We start from the raw sequence: 17395 nt of genomic DNA on the forward strand, positions 1-17395 counted from the left end.
TTTTCTTTTTACTTGATTATTATCTAGATTTATTTTGAATATGAATAAACAAAACCTAATACACTACAACTTCAACAAACTACATTTTTAAACTTAAAAAAAAAAAGCATTACCAAACAACTTATGCTTCAGTGGTATGCTTCTTGACATACTCCCATAAACTTTTCAACAAGGATTCAGGTAATGTGTACAAATCCATTGTAAATTCACCACTTTCAACATCATTCTTGATATTCATTTCATTGGTTCTATTGTCAGTTACCATTTGGACAATGACAATTAAATCATCTTCATTCAATTTAGTCAAGCCGTTGGCCAATTTCTCGAGATCAACACTTCCTTTTACAGCAGCACCTGCAGTAGTTCCACTCTTCAGTTTCTTTACCTTAGACAAGTCAGAGGAAGAGCCATTTCCTTCTAATTTCCTCTTGGCGCCAGCTGCAGAGCCATCATCAAAAGGCAAAGAGCCACTTTCCAATAAGAGCTTATTCAAAGCTGGATTCTTGGTGCTGGAGACTGGAATCGATATGACATGGTCATTAACATATTTTTCTTGATAGAAGTTCAAATCATGTTGGAATTTACGTTCACCTGCCTTACCAGCCAAACCTAGAATGTGGACCGAGATAGGAATATCAAACTCACCCCACCCTTGTTCTTCGACTCTGAATGGTGATTGTTTTATTGTTCTTATTGGGTTGGCAAAAGTTGGATGTAAAGTGTATGTCACCTTGTCCAAGATATTAGCAGGTATTTCTTGACCAGAGGCATCCAACATACTAATCTGAATGTTCCATTGTCTCATTGGGTAGTTTTCTACAGGAGGCACATCTTTCAAGATATGTTGTTCCGTGGTTATTCTAATTGTTCTTTTCACCTAAAAAAAAAGTGTTAGTAAGGATTTCTAATTGATCCTTGGTAATATAACATAATCACAAAATCAGTGGAAACTCAGTTGATTGCGTTTGAACGGGCCCATACACACGATATTCCAACAACAGAAAAGTTGTAATAGCGCCCCCAATTGGCTCATCTCAACCTTCAGAATACCTAAATATTCATGATTATTGCCTTCATACAAGAAATACCCCCAAATAGGGCTTCTCAAGAAACCAGGAGGTAACTAGAATCCAACATACCTCAGACATTGTGCTTTTTTTTTTCAATAAACTGTTGTCGGGAATTTACTTGTAGTATTTTGTTTTATTCCAAACTATCCTCGCAAATTGTTATAATTGGGTAATATTCAACTTGTAGTTTAGTCTGATTACCCCGTTAACTTGATTGATTGATTTGTTTCTGGAAAGGTTTGGTTATTTATTGACAGCCAGTAAAATTTTCTTTTTTGGGCGGTTGTTTGTTTTTTATGGTTAAGGTTGAAATTTGTTGTTGTTTACCGTGAGAAAATTAACATACAACTTAATTTAACATTTTGGTTGCAACTAGAAAAATCAGGCGGTTTGGTAGGGGGAGATTCGGATAATCTAACGGTTGCTAATGAAGTGGTATATTCAAAGGAGGCAATGTATCAACTGAGTAGCCTCTTGGTCAAGCAAATAGAAATGGATGGGCAAGTATCACATATGCAAGAGAATAATATAGAGCAACTTTAGTGTATCAATTATCACATTCCCTTGTTTTAGTCTGCTTGACGGATATTCTTCCATAGCTTGATTAACGAAACTAGAGGTGGTACTCTTTCATACTAAATTTGTACAATTACTTTAACAAACTATAAAACACAGTTTAATTCTTAGCCTTCTTCTTTGGTGGTCTATCGTCCTTTTCAGCATCACTCATTTCTGAATCAGATGCAGAAGCTTCAGAATCAAATTCTTCAGCTACATCTGATTCGGAACCAGATTGGAAATCATCATCAGCACTTTCTTCATCGTCTTCTCCAGCACTTCCCATATCAACATCTTCATCATCACTTTCATCAGCAGCACCTTCCTTAATAGCCTTGGCCAACATGGCTTTAGCAATCTTTTCTTCATTTTTGACTCTAATTCCCTTTTCAGCACAGAATCTTTCAATGGTTTCTTGTTCTTCCTTGTCTATACTTCCGAAAACGTGAGATTGGTTAGAACCACGAACATTGATTTCTAAATCAAAGGTACGCGATCCACCAGTACGTGACATGGTAACATCACTAATTTCAGTAAATGGAATATAGATAGTAGGTTTGGTGACAAATAAGAAACATCTGTCCAATGGGAATAAATACCCTTCTGATGCCTTTAAGGAACATGAAACACCAGGTTGTAAGAATCTCAGTTGGAATGAACCAGGAGTAACCAATTTACGTTCCGTAAGTCCACGGAAACAATGAGAAGCAACTACATGAGTTGGGGCATCGTAACTCTTTTTTAATCTGTCTTGGTACTTGGCATTGAATTCTTCGTCACTCAAATTCAATTCTAATTCGGTTTCTTCTTCCCGAGCGAATTGAAGAACAAGGAATGGATATCTTGTTTGACCTTGTCTCAAGGGTGGGTCAATTTGTAAGATAATCAAATGATGGGTTTCATCTGGTTTAGGCAAGGAAAATATTCTATCGATTTGATCATATTGAATCTTGTAATCGTAAGTCTTACCACGTAATCTGAGGGAGGTAGGGTACATATCGATATCATAACGACCTCTTGGAGTCAAGAATAACACATCACCGAATGAAACAATTGCTTCACCGGCAACTTGGCCAATAGAAGCTTTATCTCTCAATTGTTCATAAAATACTTGAGCGGCACTGATTTCATTCACTTCTGGTTCTTCATCAACTTTTTCTTCGCCTTCTTCCTTCTTTGGAGGAGTCTTTTTCTCGTTTTCAACGGTCCCAGGAACATAAAATCTCATTTCGACAACTTCATCACCGGCTTTATTGGCACCACCATCTAAATTGAATTCAATGGCAACTTCATTCTTACCAGTTAAATTAGAATTGTTAATGGAATCATAAGTAATTTCAAAAGCTGGTTTGTTACTAACTTGGAAAACCAATTCATTTCTAGCCAAATCAGTCTTTCCCCAGTTCCAACCTCTAAGGGAATGTTCCTTATGTTCCAATGTAACAGAAAAGTTTCTTGCGAGTTCTTGTTTCAATTGGGCAAAGTCATCAACATCGAATCCATCAAGCATTACAACACCTTTATTCTTGGTCTGCACTCTCAATTCATACCCACGAGATCCACGAGACCATTGGGCTGTAAGTAATTCTTCCAGAGGCAAGAGAAAGGGAACTGATGGAGCTGCGCTTGATCCTGCTGGTGGATTGATGGCTTTCCAACCAAGACCAGAGTCAGCAATACGCATCCTTCCCGGGAGCTTTGATTGATTTAGGTATATCTTTTCAAAATCAGTATTGACCATGATGTGGGGTGGAGCTTGTAGGTAGAGTTGTATCAATAGTGATGGATGAAATAGTTTGTGGGTTTGCTTTTTTCTAACAATGTTGAAAAAAAGCGCGTTCGAAATTTGATGGCCAAAATCCACGTCTAATCATAATGACCAGCAATAATTTTTACAAATAAAGAAAGTATAGAAATCAGCTCAGAGTGTCACAAATCTGTATTACAGGTACCTATCAAGATATTCTAACCCAATTATGAAAAAGTGCAATGGCTGCTCATTCATCTGGTAGCGGAGTTCTATCTTAAGTATAGGTTTTCAAAGAGAGTTCTTATATATCTTAGCTCATTGCCCATGACTTATGGCTGTACCTCTAGCTTCTTTGGGCGAGATAATAGATGTTAAACAATTGAAATTTTCTTCAGATCTGAGTAGTGTATCCTTAAGTTATTGGGTTCTGAGATTAGTATACATCTTTAGTAAAGAAAAAGAATCCATCTGACTGCCGACTAACGAAATTGCAGCTTTTGAAAGAAAAACAAATGTAAAACTATTATGGATCGTTTCAACATTTCATAGGTATGTTTAATTTGGTGGTTTTATATCTGTTTTCATGGAAGTTCCCACAAGCAAAGGTGTATTTCTGTAAATACTCATTTGTGACATTGCGATCCCGGGGGACTTATTCGCCGGCACAGGAAATTTTTTTTTTTTTTCAGGTCATGTGTAAACTATGAATCATAATCAATCAGATGATACAAAAAAAATTAGTCACTTTGTTGAAATTCTTTTTCAATTACTTTTTGTTTTCTACAACAAACATATAATCAACCATGTCAATTAAGAAAGCTGGTGTTTTAGGTGCCACTGGTTCCGTCGGTCAAAGATTCATCTTGTTGTTGACTCAACATCCAGAATTTGAAATCCATGCCCTTGGTGCTTCTCCTCGTTCTGCTGGTAAACCATATAGTCAAGCCACCGCATGGAGACAAACAGAATTATTACCTGAATCCGTAGGAAACATTGTCGTTCAAGAATGTAAGCCAGAAGCATTTGCCGATTGTGACATTGTCTTCTCTGGTTTAGATGCCAAATACGCTGGTGATATCGAACAGGCATTTGTTGAAGCTGGCCTCGCAGTTGTTTCCAACGCTAAGAATTATAGAAGAGAACCTACTGTTCCACTCGTGGTTCCAATTATCAATCCCGAACACATTGATGTTGTTGCTAACCGTGTGAATGCCGCCAAGGCCAAGGGTGAAAAGAGACCTGGGTTTATCATCTGTATCTCAAACTGTTCCACCGCTGGTTTAGTCGCACCATTGAAACCTTTGGTTGATGCCTTTGGTCCTATTGATGCTTTGACTGCTACTACTTTACAAGCTATTTCTGGTGCTGGGTTCTCACCAGGTGTTTCCGGTATGGATATCTTGGACAACATTGTTCCATTCATTAGTGGAGAAGAAGATAAATTAGAATGGGAAACCAAAAAGATTTTAGGTGGTGTTAATGCTGAAGGTACTGAATTCACTCCAATTCCAGATTCTGACATGAAGGTTAGTGCTCAATGTAACAGAGTTCCAGTTATTGACGGTCATACTGAATGTATCTCTTTTAGATTTGCCAAAAGACCACCACCATCCGTAGAACAAGTCAAGAAGGCTTTAGCTGAATATGAATGTGACGCTAAGAAATTAGGATGTCATTCTGCTCCTAAGCAAACCATCCACGTTTTAGAACAACAAGACAGACCACAACCCCGTTTGGACAGAGATAGAGACAATGGGTATGGTGTTTCTGTAGGTAGAGTTAGAGAAGATCCCGTCTTGGATTTCAAGATGGTTGTCTTGTCCCACAACACTATCATTGGTGCTGCTGGTGCTGGTATTTTAATTGGTGAAATCCTTAATGCTAAGGGTCTTATCTAAGTCAATAGAAAAAGATAGTTAATTAGGTATAGAAAATTTAATATAATCAGAAGTATTTTAGATTGAATCGCGTAAGCTATATATTTAGTAAGACAGGCAGAAGAAAAAAAAACACCTCGTGGGGGAAGTGGGCTGAAACCAGAGAGATGAATCGAAGGTATCGATGAGTATAAATAATATAGTTCTGCAGTTTGATGAAATTGACCGAAATGATATAGACGATCATATCTTTGAACTTTATTCGGAGGGAGCTCCTCCATCAAATTTGGGATATGTTGATCGGAGTTCCAACACTATCGAGATCTCATTACCTCAAACAGGTATTGATTTGAAAATCAAACAGTCATTAACAGAATTATCTTCTACGAAAAAGACAAGTTCAACTACCGGGTTCTTGTGTTGGTGGTCTTCAGTTTTTTTAGTTGACTGGTTACTGACTAGCAATGTGACTAAGTTGTTGCTGAAACTGAGTACTGTTATCGAGTTGGGTGCGGGAGTAGGTGGGATTTGTGCATCTGTGTTAGCAGGAAAAGTTAAAAGATATACCGCCACTGACCAGAAACATATATTGAAGTTGCTTAAGGAGAATATAGAATCGAATATAACGACACCATACGTTAGCTCTACGTTGACTAACGGCAGCTCTTCCAAACTGAAGAAAGATAAAAAAGATACTCTACCTATAGTTGATGTGCTTGAGTTTGACTGGGAAGAGTTAGAGCAGGGAATGCACAATTATCATGAGCTCACATCTAATAGTGGGCCTCCGGATATCATTCTCGCGTGTGATACAATCTATAATGAGTATCTCATCCCGCATTTCGTCAATACTATGAAGATGTTGTTAGGAGCTGAGTCCATTGCTATTGTCGCTTTGCAATTACGAGATTCAATCACTATAGAGAGCTTTATACGTTATGTTATAATAGATGCCGGTTTGCGAATGTCTACAGTTTCATCGCATATGTTAAGTGGACAATTGAGATCTGGTTATGGAGTTTATATAATCACCTTGAAGGATTAACCCATATTCTTTGAACTGCAATGCAAACCTGTAACCATTACCAATCACATTCGTTCGTATGATACAACTACTGACCTGATGCGGTCTTTTTATGATAGAATATAGATATAGGCTTCATGTAACATCAATGTCAATTAAATGTCATGGCGATAATTTGCGACCATCAAATGTCGTACGTAAAAGGAAAAACAAAATTTGAAGTGAGCATAAATTATCACCACTACATTTTGTTTCCAATCAATACATTCTACTACTTGCATTATTTCGAACGGTCCGGTAAGACTGATTCATTCATTCATCACATTACACAATTCTGTTAATCAGAATAACTTGAAACATGTCGGCATTTGGAAGTGCGACCATGAATATCAATGGATCAGCAAATAACCAGAAGATATTCGACAACAACTACAATGACCCACGAAGGAGTGGGAACCGAAAGAAGTTCCCTAATATCAATGGCAATACAAAATCCAACAAAATAAACAATGACCAGAAACGAAATAAGAATTCTAAAAGTCGATTCGAGGAAGTAGCGAAGGAATCAACATACCTGCCTGATCCCTTGGACAGGCCAACCAAAGTCATCCCACGGCAAAACCCAGGAAAAATCCAGTCATATTCACAGCAAGAGATCGCGTCAATAGGAGGTTTGTTTTCCAACCCTGAGCAATTGGGATTTCAACGATATTCGAACAAGTCGATCCCTCCCCGTCCAGTACCGAAGTACCTTCTCCCACAAGCTAGACTCTTGCATACTCCCCCATTCGTTCAAAATCAATGGGATAAAGAAAATCAAGCCCTTATGGTGAAAATGGAGACGGAAAACTTGAGCAAAGGTGATTATCAGGGCCTTTACGAGTCATTTCAAAAGTTACGTGAAGTAGAAAGAAAGAAGATGGAAGAATTGGGATTAGTGGATGCTGAAAACATTGCCAAGGATCTTAACGATGCAATTTCATTCCAAGGTTCATGTCTAGACATGTGTCCAGTATTCGAAAGAGTGCGACGTCAATTGGAAAACAACGTTAAGGATCTTGAAAAAGATCCTATAACCAAGAAAATCTCACCTCAGAAAGCAGTCAAGGCATTCTCGAGACCAGCTGCAGGACAACCACCTCCACTCCCTTCAGAAGTACGACCTCCCCATATCCTTGTCCAAACATTGGATTATCTTATTGACAATGTTATAGACCATTTGCCTGAAGCACATTCATTTATATGGGATAGGACTAGATCCATTAGACAAGATTTCACCTATCAGAATAGTTTTGGTCCTGAGGCTATTGATTGTAATGAACGTATTGTTCGTATTCATTTGCTTTCCTTGCATATTATGGCTGGTAGTGATGTTGAATATTCACAACAACAAGAATTGGAACAGTTTAATAAAGCTCTTCAAACGTTGATGGAAATCTATACCGATGTGCGCAACAATGGTGGAAGTTCACCCAATGAAGCTGAATTTAGAGCATACCATTTGCTAAGTCATATCCGAGACCCTGAATTGGAACGAGAGATTCAGAATTTGCCTAATGAAATATATAACGATTCCCAAGTTCAAATAGCATTGACTTTACGAAACATAATTTCTCAAAATAATATTGTGGAAAGAGGAGTCACGAATACTGTCGGAGGGTTGAATTTATTTGTCAAGTTTTTCCGCATGGTCTACAGTGATCAGGTTCCATTCTTAATGACATGTCTTTTGGAAACACACTTTAACGAAATTCGGTTCTATGTTTTGAAAGCTATGGCTAGAAGTTATCATAGTAAGGGGAAACCATACCTGACTGAAGGATTATGTGATATTCTTGGATTTGATAATGTAGAACAGGTGATTAAATTTGTGAGTTACTACGATATTGATGTAATCCAAGAAAGTAGTGGACATTTTGTGGTTGATTTATTTAATAAGGAAAAGCTAGAAACAAAGTATAAATTACATTCTTTCCATGCAAAGCCAAAACCTTCACCATATTATTCACATAGATTGAATTCTAAAATCCAGGGACTTAATTGGAAGTACTTTATAAATCGGGGGAAACCCAATCAGAATTTACATCTTGCAACACAACCAAAGATAATTAGTCAAGATACAATTAAAAAAGTTGAGGTCATGCAACAGCCTTCTGTCAATACAGGCTTGTTTCAACCATTTACTAATGTAGGAGGAAATATTGCTCCGACTGAAATTAGATTCGATAAGCCTCCTGCGCTAGCAGCACCAGCAACAGCACCAGCACCAGCACCAGCAGCGCCAGTACCACCACGAATGGCTAAACCTGATATTGAAATGAATGATGATGAAATTGGACCAAAGACGGTTCCTGATTTGTTTTCCAACATCAAACCAAAGACAAATATTTCCAGTGGCCTTTTCGGAATGAATAAGCCCAAGGATGCACCACCAACCAAACCTACATTTGATTTCAACACTGTTAGACCATCAACTGCACCAGAACCAAAACCTGTATTCATACCACCTGTCAATCAAGGCACAAAGCAATCTCCAATCAAGATTGAATCCTCACCAGTAGCGCCTATTCCACCACGTTCTCAGTCGAATGTTGTTGTAAAGCCACCTACTCCAGAAATAATACCTCCTAAACGTCTAGTTGACTCACCTCACTTTTCCCAAGCAGCGCGGGAAACTATGAATGATATTGTCCGAAATTGTGTTGATGCTGAATTGGTCAATGTTATTACACAATGTATGCGTGCCCACGCTATTCAAACTGAGCGGGCTCGTGTTATTGAAAAATTAAGTGATGACTTATATGAAGCTTTCTTGTCTGAGGTGATTTATGAAACTGCAGCTGAAGCCAAGGCGGACGGATATTACCAGCGTTGTTTAACAAAACGTGTAATTCATCAATTGGCAGACAAGAGTAGTAAATTGTTGGTTCAATATCAAGAACGGAAACGGAGAGCTCAAGAGTTGGAATCGGTTTCATTCAGGCAGCATTTGAAACATACTTCACGTGACAGGTCAGAAACGGACAAGAGATTACAATATCTGAATGTGGATATCACAAATCGCCAGAGGGAAGTCCAGGCGTTGTGGGCTCCGATTGATCTTGATTCGTTTATGAATTTAATTGTGAAGAATATCAAATATAAACTTAGTAGTGAGGTGCAATTGAAGTTTTTGTTGGTGGTTGAGAACTGGTCCACTCTGTATTCCAAATGGCTCAATTCTAAACTACAATTAAAACCAGATTCTAAGAATATGGTCTATGAGAACTTGATAAATGACGATGATATCACAGTTAAGTTTACTAGTTTGCCTAGTCAAGAATATTTGACGAAAGAGTTCTTTTCAAATACCTCATTTGTGTTGTTTGAATGTGGATTGACCAAGCCGAATGGGTCAATTGAAGAAAAGTTACAGCGTGATTTCCGAGTGCTTCGTAAGATTATTTCATTGATTGACAAGTACAGTTATTATAAAGTCCATGTATTGGTTGTGTTTTGGGATGCAACTCAGTCGGGAATCACCACGGAAAAAGTTTCTGAATTGTTGAATTTAGCCAGTTTCAATGCATGTTCGAACTTGTCCAATTTGATATTGTGCGATATGACAAGTTCAGATATTAACCATATCCTTTCCCAAGCATTTTTCAAGATTAGTCAAGATTTTGATGGAACATTGACAAGTCGTGGAAACAAAAGGAAGATCTTGTTGGACAGGGAAAAGCAACAAAAACAAGCAACTACATACGAACCACCAGCCAAAATCCAAAAAATTGAAACGAAAATGTTGAGCCTGGTGAAAAACTTACGCAAGTACGATTACTTGCAAAATCACATTAATTCAACAGGACATCCTCGGTATAACACAACCAACAATTCGTTCAATAGTACAAGCATGGTGGCCAGTGTGCAAAATAGGTCTCTCTTGCCGGCATTAATAAGAAACAGGAGCAGTGTTAACAATTCGACGTTTTTTAATAGCACTATCAGTACTATTGGGAATAATGATACTTCGATATTGCGCGGGTTTGGCCAGGGGGTTATTGGGGAAAGTACACCTAGTGGATCACCCAAGAGGAATAGTAAGGCGTCATTGCTGACTAGTTTGAGTCAATTGAAAGAGTTAACTGCTGGTATTAAGAGAAAGTATAGTCATAAGTAGTGTAAAGCTATGTAAAATATAGTCATTTTAACTTTATCTAAACATTGTATTTATTCGGTCAAATTCTGGCCGAAATTTTCATAAAAAGAAAATTGGTGGAAATCAGCCAAACGGATATTACTAATTTTAATTTCCCAATCGAACAACCATTCTCCACAAACAATTAGAAGCACACATGTGGGGTTGACCTAATAAATATAGAGAAGATATACAGTAAATAGTATATAGTTATAAAATTAGCAGCCAATTGAGGGAAAATACCTCATCCTGCATACAGACAGAATTTCCAGATTTTGCCAAATGTTCATTTCTTTGCCGAAAGGCCGGAGGAGTCGACCTAAAAAAAGAAAGAACAAGAAAACACCTCAATCAATTGTTCAAATCAATACAATCCAACGCCCCCCCATAACCAACTCAATATATCGTTGTCAGATATACATTATACATCGCATAAAAGTACATAGATTGATAAATTGATTGTTTACAAGATGGATCTTCTAAAGGATGCTGCCAAGAACCTTAATCTTTATGAAGTTAAGGCCTATGTTCGTAAAGCCCAAAATGTGGCTATGAACTTGACTGAAATGGAGGCAAAAGTACGTGAAGCCACCAACAATGAACCATGGGGTGCTCCTTCCACATTGATGACACAAATCGCTGCTGGAACATATAATTATCGTGAGCGTGAGGAAATCATTGGGTTTATTTTCCGAAGATTTACTGAGAAGGCAGCCAATGAATGGAGACAAATTTATAAATCATTACAATTGTTGGATTATTTAATCAAAAACGGGTCTGAGAGAATCATTGACGATGTCAGAGCCAATTTGTCCTTGATTCAAATGTTGAAATCTTTCCATTATATAGATTCCAAAGGAAGAGATCAGGGAATCAATGTTAGAAATAGAGCCAAGACTTTGATTGCATTGTTGAATGATGACAGCTTGATTAGATCCGAAAGAAAGAAGGCTAGAGCTAATTCGAAGAAGTTTGGTGGTGTTTCTTCGGCTGCATTTGGTGGTGCCTCGTCAATTACTACTGGCCCTACTTACGATGATGATTTTACTAATAGAGTATATGGAGATGGTGGTGTATATGGTGAAAGATATGATGATCCTGCTGCGGCTTATAGCAATGGACAAACAGGGAAAGACAATTTTGAAGAATATGATGTTGGAAGTTCAACTCCATCTTCGGGATCTTCAAAACCAACCACAAGTTCATCCAGAGTTACTGCCCATGCTGCTGCTAAAGCCTCTAAATCCAAGCCACAACCAAAGAAACCAGAAGAAGATTTGTTAGGTGATTTACTTTCATTTGACGGATCAGGTTCTAGTGCACCAGCCCAACATGCTGCTCCTGCTGATGAAGATGATGATGATGACTTTGATGATTTCCAAGCTGCTCCTTCACAACCACAACAGCAACAACAACCAACCCTCTCCAACAACTTGTCTAACTTATACCATCAACAGCCTCAACAACAGCCTCAACAACCAATTTTTGCCCAACAACAACAACAACAACAACAACATCAACAGCCACTTTTCGGTCAACCTCCACAACAGCAAAGAGTTGCGTCATTTGGATCTGGTGCTAATTACAATGTCAGCACATCCACTGGTCCAGCTAAACCAGCAGCCAATGTCGATGCATTCTCGTCGTTATTCTCATCCGCAAAGACCAAAACCAAGACAACATCCCAACCATCATCTACCATTCCATCACACACTGCCACTCCAATTGCCAAGAATGATGATGATTTCTTTGGTGGGTTCAATTCAAACAATAACAACAACACTAATCAAACCAACAATACTAGTGCTAAGAACGATGGAGAAATTGACTTGTTAAGCTTTTAGTTTGTGTGTAAAAGCATTTATTCTTACAGTATTTTCCTATATAGTTCTCCTCCTCTTTATTACTTCTTTATAAACTACAATATACGTGAAATAAAATAGTCTCAGAAATCTCCTGTATATTATTCTAAGTTCCGGATTTTGATGGAAACCCGCAGAAAAACGAGGGGGTTGGTTGAAAAATCCCTCCCCATGAAAAAAATTTGATTCAGCAACAGTTACTGTTTCATCATAAAAACTCCAACAATGTTCAAGACCACTTTAGCCAAGACTTTCCAATTAAACTTAAACTCCGCCAGAACCTTTGCTTCTTCTTCTAGTGTTTTAGGTACCAAGGTTTTTTTCAAGACTTCAATTGGTGGTGTCCCACAAGAGAAGATTGTCTTTGAATTATATGACGATGTTGTTCCAAAGACCACTGAAAACTTCAGAGCTTTATGTACCGGTGAAAAGGGATTCGGTTATGCCAACTCTATCTTCCACAGAGTTATTCCTAACTTTATGTTACAAGGTGGTGATTTCCAATATGGTAAAGGTTACGGTGGTTATTCCATCTACGGTGACAAGTTCCCAGATGAAAACTTTAGCAAGCGTCATACCAGACCTGGTTTATTATCCATGGCCAATGCTGGTCCAAACACCAACGGTTCTCAATTTTTCATCACCACTGTCCCATGTCCTTGGTTAGACGGTAAGCACGTTGTTTTCGGTGAAGTTGTCGAAGGTTACGATGTTGTTAAAAAGATCGAAGCTGAAGGCTCCCAATCTGGTGCCACTAAGTCCAAGATTGTCATCGAAGAATCTGGTGAATTATAAGCTAAAACTACGTGTAGTATTTTTTTGTAAATATATAGATGCAATGCATTTGACTGATATAAAAGCTATGTAAATACAAAAACCATGATTAGCTAAGGTTACATTTTTTCAATCTGATCAGATATCGTTAAGGGGGTGAAGGTGAATGAATAAATATGAGGTGATTAGATCTTAAGAACAGGATCTTCTTCAAACCTACGGAAATCCTTTGGCATGTTCTTCTTCAATTGAGCCAACTTGTCATAGTCACCAGCCAAGATTCTAGCAACCACCAAGTCATCTCTATCTCTAATTTCTCTGGCTGATTTACCTTCGTTGCTCAAGAACTTCTTGGCCTTTTCGGTGTCACCATGGAAGTAGTCTTCCATAGCTCTTAATCTCAATTCTCTTTCAGCCCATTCTGGACCATCTTGTTCTCTTACTATCATCTGGTTTTGGTATTTCACGTAAAGAATGTAAGCGAAGATTGGCAATACAATGTAAAAGTATGGAAATTCCCACCCTTCGGCCTTTTCAGTTTCACGAATAACCTTCCATTTCAATTCACCAGTGGTATCGTCTTTATATGGGATCTTGTCGATGATCTTACCAGCGTCCTTAGTGACAAATTGAAAATTGGTCAAATCTTGCGAGTTATCTTTGTAAATGGCTAATTGATCCTTAGGAACGGTACCTAATATGAAATTCCATTCGGAGTGGTTTCTCTTATAGTACAAGTTTTGTAATTCAGCAATAGTCTTGAATTCTTCATCGGTTGGAACTCTTGGTGTTCCATCAGGGTTGGTGTAGATTTTGGTGACGGATGGTAATGAATCCAATTTGGTTCTGATTTCTTGTTCTAATTGGAAGTTAAACTTTCCTGGCTTGAACTTTAACGCTTGAGCCAAGGGGAACTTGAATGTGAATTTCATGGTGTGTATTGTCAACTATTCTCTCTCAACTGGACACTAGTGTTTTGTATTGAGTAAACTTCTTTGAGATTAATTTTATTGGATGGAAAAAAAAATCACTGAAAATTTACCAGAGATGAAAAAGTTTGCAGGTTGGGGGTGTGAAAAGTGTAAACATCAGGTATAACCTGTAAATTGATACATTATTACTATACAACTACTTCTTGGATGAACTAAAGCCAGAGAATCCCATGAGTGAAGCAATTGGGTCTTCATTTGGTTCTTGTTTGTCCTGTTGTAACCTTTGTCTTTTCCTTTGTCGCTTCTGTTGCCGTTGTACTAGTTTATCCTGTTCAAATTTCCTTCTCTTTTCTACTCGCTCCATAAATGTTAATCCTCCACTCAGTGATTCACTCTTATCTCGGAGACTTCTAGCAACAAGTTGTTCTATAGTTGAAATAACCTCCAGTAAATTAGCCCTTTGTATTCCTCCTTCCAATTCACCACTTTCTTCTTGATCACCTTCTTTTCTTAGTTTCCTACTGGCTTCATTAGCCTTACGTACATGTTGAGGTGAATTCAAGTGATCAACCAATGCCAAATTATCCCTGAATGATAAATCACAAATTGGACAAAAGAACCCGAATCGCTTATTAGCACCAAACAGCTTTGACACATCCACCTCTGGATTAATCAAGTTGAATTGCTTAACGGCATTGATCAGATCTTGTAATAGTTTGTTTCGATGTTTGATGTACTCCGATGACGATGTCTCACTCTGGATTATTGATTGCTTAGAAAGTTGAACTGATGATGATGTTGTCTCTTTCTTGGTTTTCGCTTCCTCTTCGTATAGCTCAACATTCCATTTTCGTCTTCCGTATTGATCGGTTGATTGTTTCTCCGACATTTTGATGCAGCACACAGTATTTAATTACCCTTTTTCAGATGCACAAAAAAGTGAGGTTTAACCAAACATCACTAAAACTTTTTAATCATGCCTGTTGACATCACTGCGTTACTAACAAAACCAAAATCAATTGCAAAAGTATCAAAGCCTAAATTACCATCATCGTCAGCATCAACATCACGTCTACCACAAACAGAAACTAAACTCAACCAATCTATAACTTTATTTGCAACGCGTTGGAAAACAATCGGAACTCACTTGATAAAGAATGTTCCCTCTTCAATCGACTTTGCGTCCAAGCAGGTGAAAGTTGCAGCATTTGATCTTGATGGAACATTAATTGAGACAAAGTCAGGATATAAATTCTCGCGAGGGCCTACTGATTGGAAATGGTGGCAGGATAAGAATATCATGGCTAAACTACAGGAATTGATACTGGAAGGGTATTTGCTTGTGGTATTCACTAACCAAGGTGGGGTCATTCCTGAAAAAACCAGTAAATCATACACAAATTTTACTAGTAAACTCAATTACATCAATGCCGTGGTAGAAAGCAAGACTGGGAAGCATTTACTTGTATTTGCCTCACCTAAACGGCCTACAAAAGGTTATGGACGTAGTACTGAAGAACAACACAATCATACACGTAAACCAGAAATTGGAATGTGGGAAGCGCTCGTTGAGTATTTGAACTCATTCGGCTTTGAAGTTGACGTCGAAAACAGTTTCTTTGTCGGTGATGCAGCAGGAAGAAAAAAGGACTTTCTGGATAGTGATAAAAAGTTCGCTGATGGTGCTGGGTTACAATTTAAAACTCCTGAAGATATATTTACATAATCGACTATATACATGAGACTTATAATTCTTCTAAGGTAATTGACTTGAGTTGTTTGTCATTGGCAACCGTAGTTGATTTTCCAACGGAATTGAAGTATCCACCGACGTTATTAATGGCTCTTATTTCTTCATCATTGCTGACTTTAGGAAGTTCATTAGCAACATCGTTTTGTAAAACTATACATTTCTTAATATCAGAAACTTCATTTTCAAACTTGATGGCTTCATGAGTAGTTTTTGGATAGTTCTTGATAATATAAGTAGTGTCTAACGTGCCTTCTCTGGTGTTCAACAAGAAAGTAAGATGTTGTTTAATCACAGCAGTGATTAATCCTGGTGGATATGGTCTATTGGCAGCATCCAAATCCTGCAAGAGATAACTATACTTTTTCAGTTCATCCGCCTTTTCCTGTTCAAGCAATTCAGTAGGATCAATAACTTTAACATTCTTACTATCATCCAATTGAGCCAATCTTTGAGACAATCTCTCAACGCTTTCTTCATGTTTAACATAAGGAATGACATAAAATTGATACTTGTCATTCATTTCATGAGTGATCAACTTATGTCTTCTCTTTAAACCAGTGATTTCTTCATACTCGTCGAATTCCTTCTCTGAAAAACTGGTCTGAACTCGCTTCTTCTTATCGACTCGGCCAGAGACAAAGAATAAGAAGATAGTCGAGAATAAAAACATCCCAACCATGTAACGCACAGCTGGTCTCTTTCTCTTGATGTTTGAATGTTGAATAGCGTAGTTTCTCAATGAACCAATTGGAGATCTGCTCACCAATGGAGATCTCATTAACCCAACTCTGGGCATTAACCTTGTAGAAAACATATTCTGGCGTGATAATCAAGAAAAGAGGAAAACCACTTGTGCTCAATTTTTCAAACTCCGGTTATAGCCTGATGATTCGAAGATCAGAAAAAAACACAGTCACGTGATAAACTTTTTCACTGGTTGATTTTTTTTTTAATTAAAATTTTCACCAATACAGTTTACACTAAGTACAACGCAGAGGAACTACACATCATGTCATTAGTCCACCTTGCTAACTTGTGTGCACACTTAAAGAACTGTAATAATGTTCGTGTAGCAACCACATCCATCCCCTACACCAGAATGCACTTGCAAACCGTGCTTGGCTTACACAAACAAGGGTTCATATCCGGAATTAAACGAGGATCGCTTAATGGCCCAGATGTGGAACCCACCGAAGTAACACCCGACAATATCTCCAGCAGAAGACTATGGATAGACTTGAAATATAGAAACAATAGATCGGTGATTAGGGACATCCAACTTATTTCCAAGCCGGGAAAACGTGTCAATTTGAGTCAAGAAGACGTTAAGGCATTGGCCTCTGGTTTGCCAGTGAGAAAAATCACACCGTTACAACCTGCCGAGGCTATTTTCATCAAGGCCGACAATGAAATTTACGAAGTTCACGAAGCAGCTCAAAGAAATTTAAGCGGTCAAGCCTTGTTTAGAGTTAAGTAAGGGAAAATACTGTAAATAGTTTTCATTTTAATGTACATATAGTTAAATTGCAACCTTGGGCGATGCACCTATAGTCCAACTGGTCATATCTACTTGCCATCCTTTCCAAATCATCAATTTATCTCTGAAGTTTTCCGATTG

At 38.0% G+C, this 17395-nt stretch overlaps 12 protein-coding genes across 12 annotated transcripts; 7 read left to right on the forward strand and 5 right to left on the reverse strand. All coding sequences in view use genetic code 12, as the record gives it.

The window, feature by feature from the left end:
• POB3 (FACT complex subunit) lies at positions 1–3412 on the reverse strand (the record flags this gene model as incomplete). The annotated part of the gene is made up of 2 exons (XM_007374849.1): positions 1–877; positions 1140–3412. The coding sequence occupies one exon, from the start codon at positions 3367–3369 to the stop codon at positions 1747–1749; it is 1623 nt and encodes a 540-aa protein (XP_007374911.1).
• Positions 11–1315, reverse strand: TAF14 (TATA-binding protein-associated factor; the record flags this gene model as incomplete). The annotated part of the gene is made up of 2 exons (XM_007374850.1): positions 11–877; positions 1140–1315. 2 exons carry the CDS (start codon positions 1146–1148, stop codon positions 122–124), a joined length of 765 nt encoding a protein of 254 aa, XP_007374912.1.
• Positions 3413–4162: 750 nt separating the features above from the next.
• On the forward strand, positions 4163–5337 carry HOM2 (aspartate-semialdehyde dehydrogenase; the record flags this gene model as incomplete). Its single annotated transcript, XM_007374851.1, has 1 exon — positions 4163–5337. One exon carries the CDS (start codon positions 4182–4184, stop codon positions 5274–5276), a length of 1095 nt encoding a protein of 364 aa, XP_007374913.1.
• A 68-nt stretch (positions 5338–5405) lies between these two features.
• SPAPADRAFT_71250 (S-adenosylmethionine-dependent methyltransferase) lies at positions 5406–6447 on the forward strand (the record flags this gene model as incomplete). Its single annotated transcript, XM_007374852.1, has 1 exon — positions 5406–6447. The coding sequence occupies one exon, from the start codon at positions 5440–5442 to the stop codon at positions 6298–6300; it is 861 nt and encodes a 286-aa protein (XP_007374914.1).
• Positions 6448–6661: 214 nt separating this feature from the next.
• On the forward strand, positions 6662–10438 carry SAC3 (Sac3p; the record flags this gene model as incomplete). Its single annotated transcript, XM_007374853.1, has 1 exon — positions 6662–10438. One exon carries the CDS (start codon positions 6662–6664, stop codon positions 10436–10438), a length of 3777 nt encoding a protein of 1258 aa, XP_007374915.1.
• Positions 10439–10821: 383 nt separating this feature from the next.
• ENT3 (Ent3p) lies at positions 10822–12403 on the forward strand (the record flags this gene model as incomplete). The annotated part of the gene is made up of 1 exon (XM_007374854.1): positions 10822–12403. One exon carries the CDS (start codon positions 10927–10929, stop codon positions 12298–12300), a length of 1374 nt encoding a protein of 457 aa, XP_007374916.1.
• A 103-nt stretch (positions 12404–12506) lies between these two features.
• On the forward strand, positions 12507–13173 carry CPR3 (peptidylprolyl isomerase; the record flags this gene model as incomplete). Its single annotated transcript, XM_007374855.1, has 1 exon — positions 12507–13173. The coding sequence occupies one exon, from the start codon at positions 12544–12546 to the stop codon at positions 13111–13113; it is 570 nt and encodes a 189-aa protein (XP_007374917.1).
• Positions 13140–14055, reverse strand: SPAPADRAFT_60763 (uncharacterized protein; the record flags this gene model as incomplete). The annotated part of the gene is made up of 1 exon (XM_007374856.1): positions 13140–14055. One exon carries the CDS (start codon positions 14022–14024, stop codon positions 13278–13280), a length of 747 nt encoding a protein of 248 aa, XP_007374918.1.
• A 120-nt stretch (positions 14056–14175) lies between these two features.
• SPAPADRAFT_60764 (U4/U6-U5 snRNP complex subunit) lies at positions 14176–14926 on the reverse strand (the record flags this gene model as incomplete). The annotated part of the gene is made up of 1 exon (XM_007374857.1): positions 14176–14926. A coding segment is annotated over one exon (463 nt), but the record flags the coding sequence as incomplete, so codon positions are not given.
• Positions 14927–14980: 54 nt separating this feature from the next.
• On the forward strand, positions 14981–16608 carry SPAPADRAFT_71256 (polynucleotide 3'-phosphatase; the record flags this gene model as incomplete). The annotated part of the gene is made up of 1 exon (XM_007374858.1): positions 14981–16608. One exon carries the CDS (start codon positions 15001–15003, stop codon positions 15748–15750), a length of 750 nt encoding a protein of 249 aa, XP_007374920.1.
• SPAPADRAFT_60765 (uncharacterized protein) lies at positions 14988–16632 on the reverse strand (the record flags this gene model as incomplete). Its single annotated transcript, XM_007374859.1, has 1 exon — positions 14988–16632. One exon carries the CDS (start codon positions 16589–16591, stop codon positions 15770–15772), a length of 822 nt encoding a protein of 273 aa, XP_007374921.1.
• Positions 16633–16786: 154 nt separating this feature from the next.
• SPAPADRAFT_55289 (mitochondrial 37S ribosomal protein MRPS8) lies at positions 16787–17254 on the forward strand (the record flags this gene model as incomplete). The annotated part of the gene is made up of 1 exon (XM_007374860.1): positions 16787–17254. The coding sequence occupies one exon, from the start codon at positions 16787–16789 to the stop codon at positions 17252–17254; it is 468 nt and encodes a 155-aa protein (XP_007374922.1).
• Between the last annotated feature and the right edge of the window lie 141 nt (positions 17255–17395).

The sequence above is a fragment of the Spathaspora passalidarum genome (assembly GCF_000223485.1).
Source record: "Spathaspora passalidarum NRRL Y-27907 unplaced genomic scaffold SPAPAscaffold_3, whole genome shotgun sequence".
In the NCBI taxonomy this organism is placed as follows: domain Eukaryota; kingdom Fungi; phylum Ascomycota; class Pichiomycetes; order Serinales; family Debaryomycetaceae; genus Spathaspora; species Spathaspora passalidarum.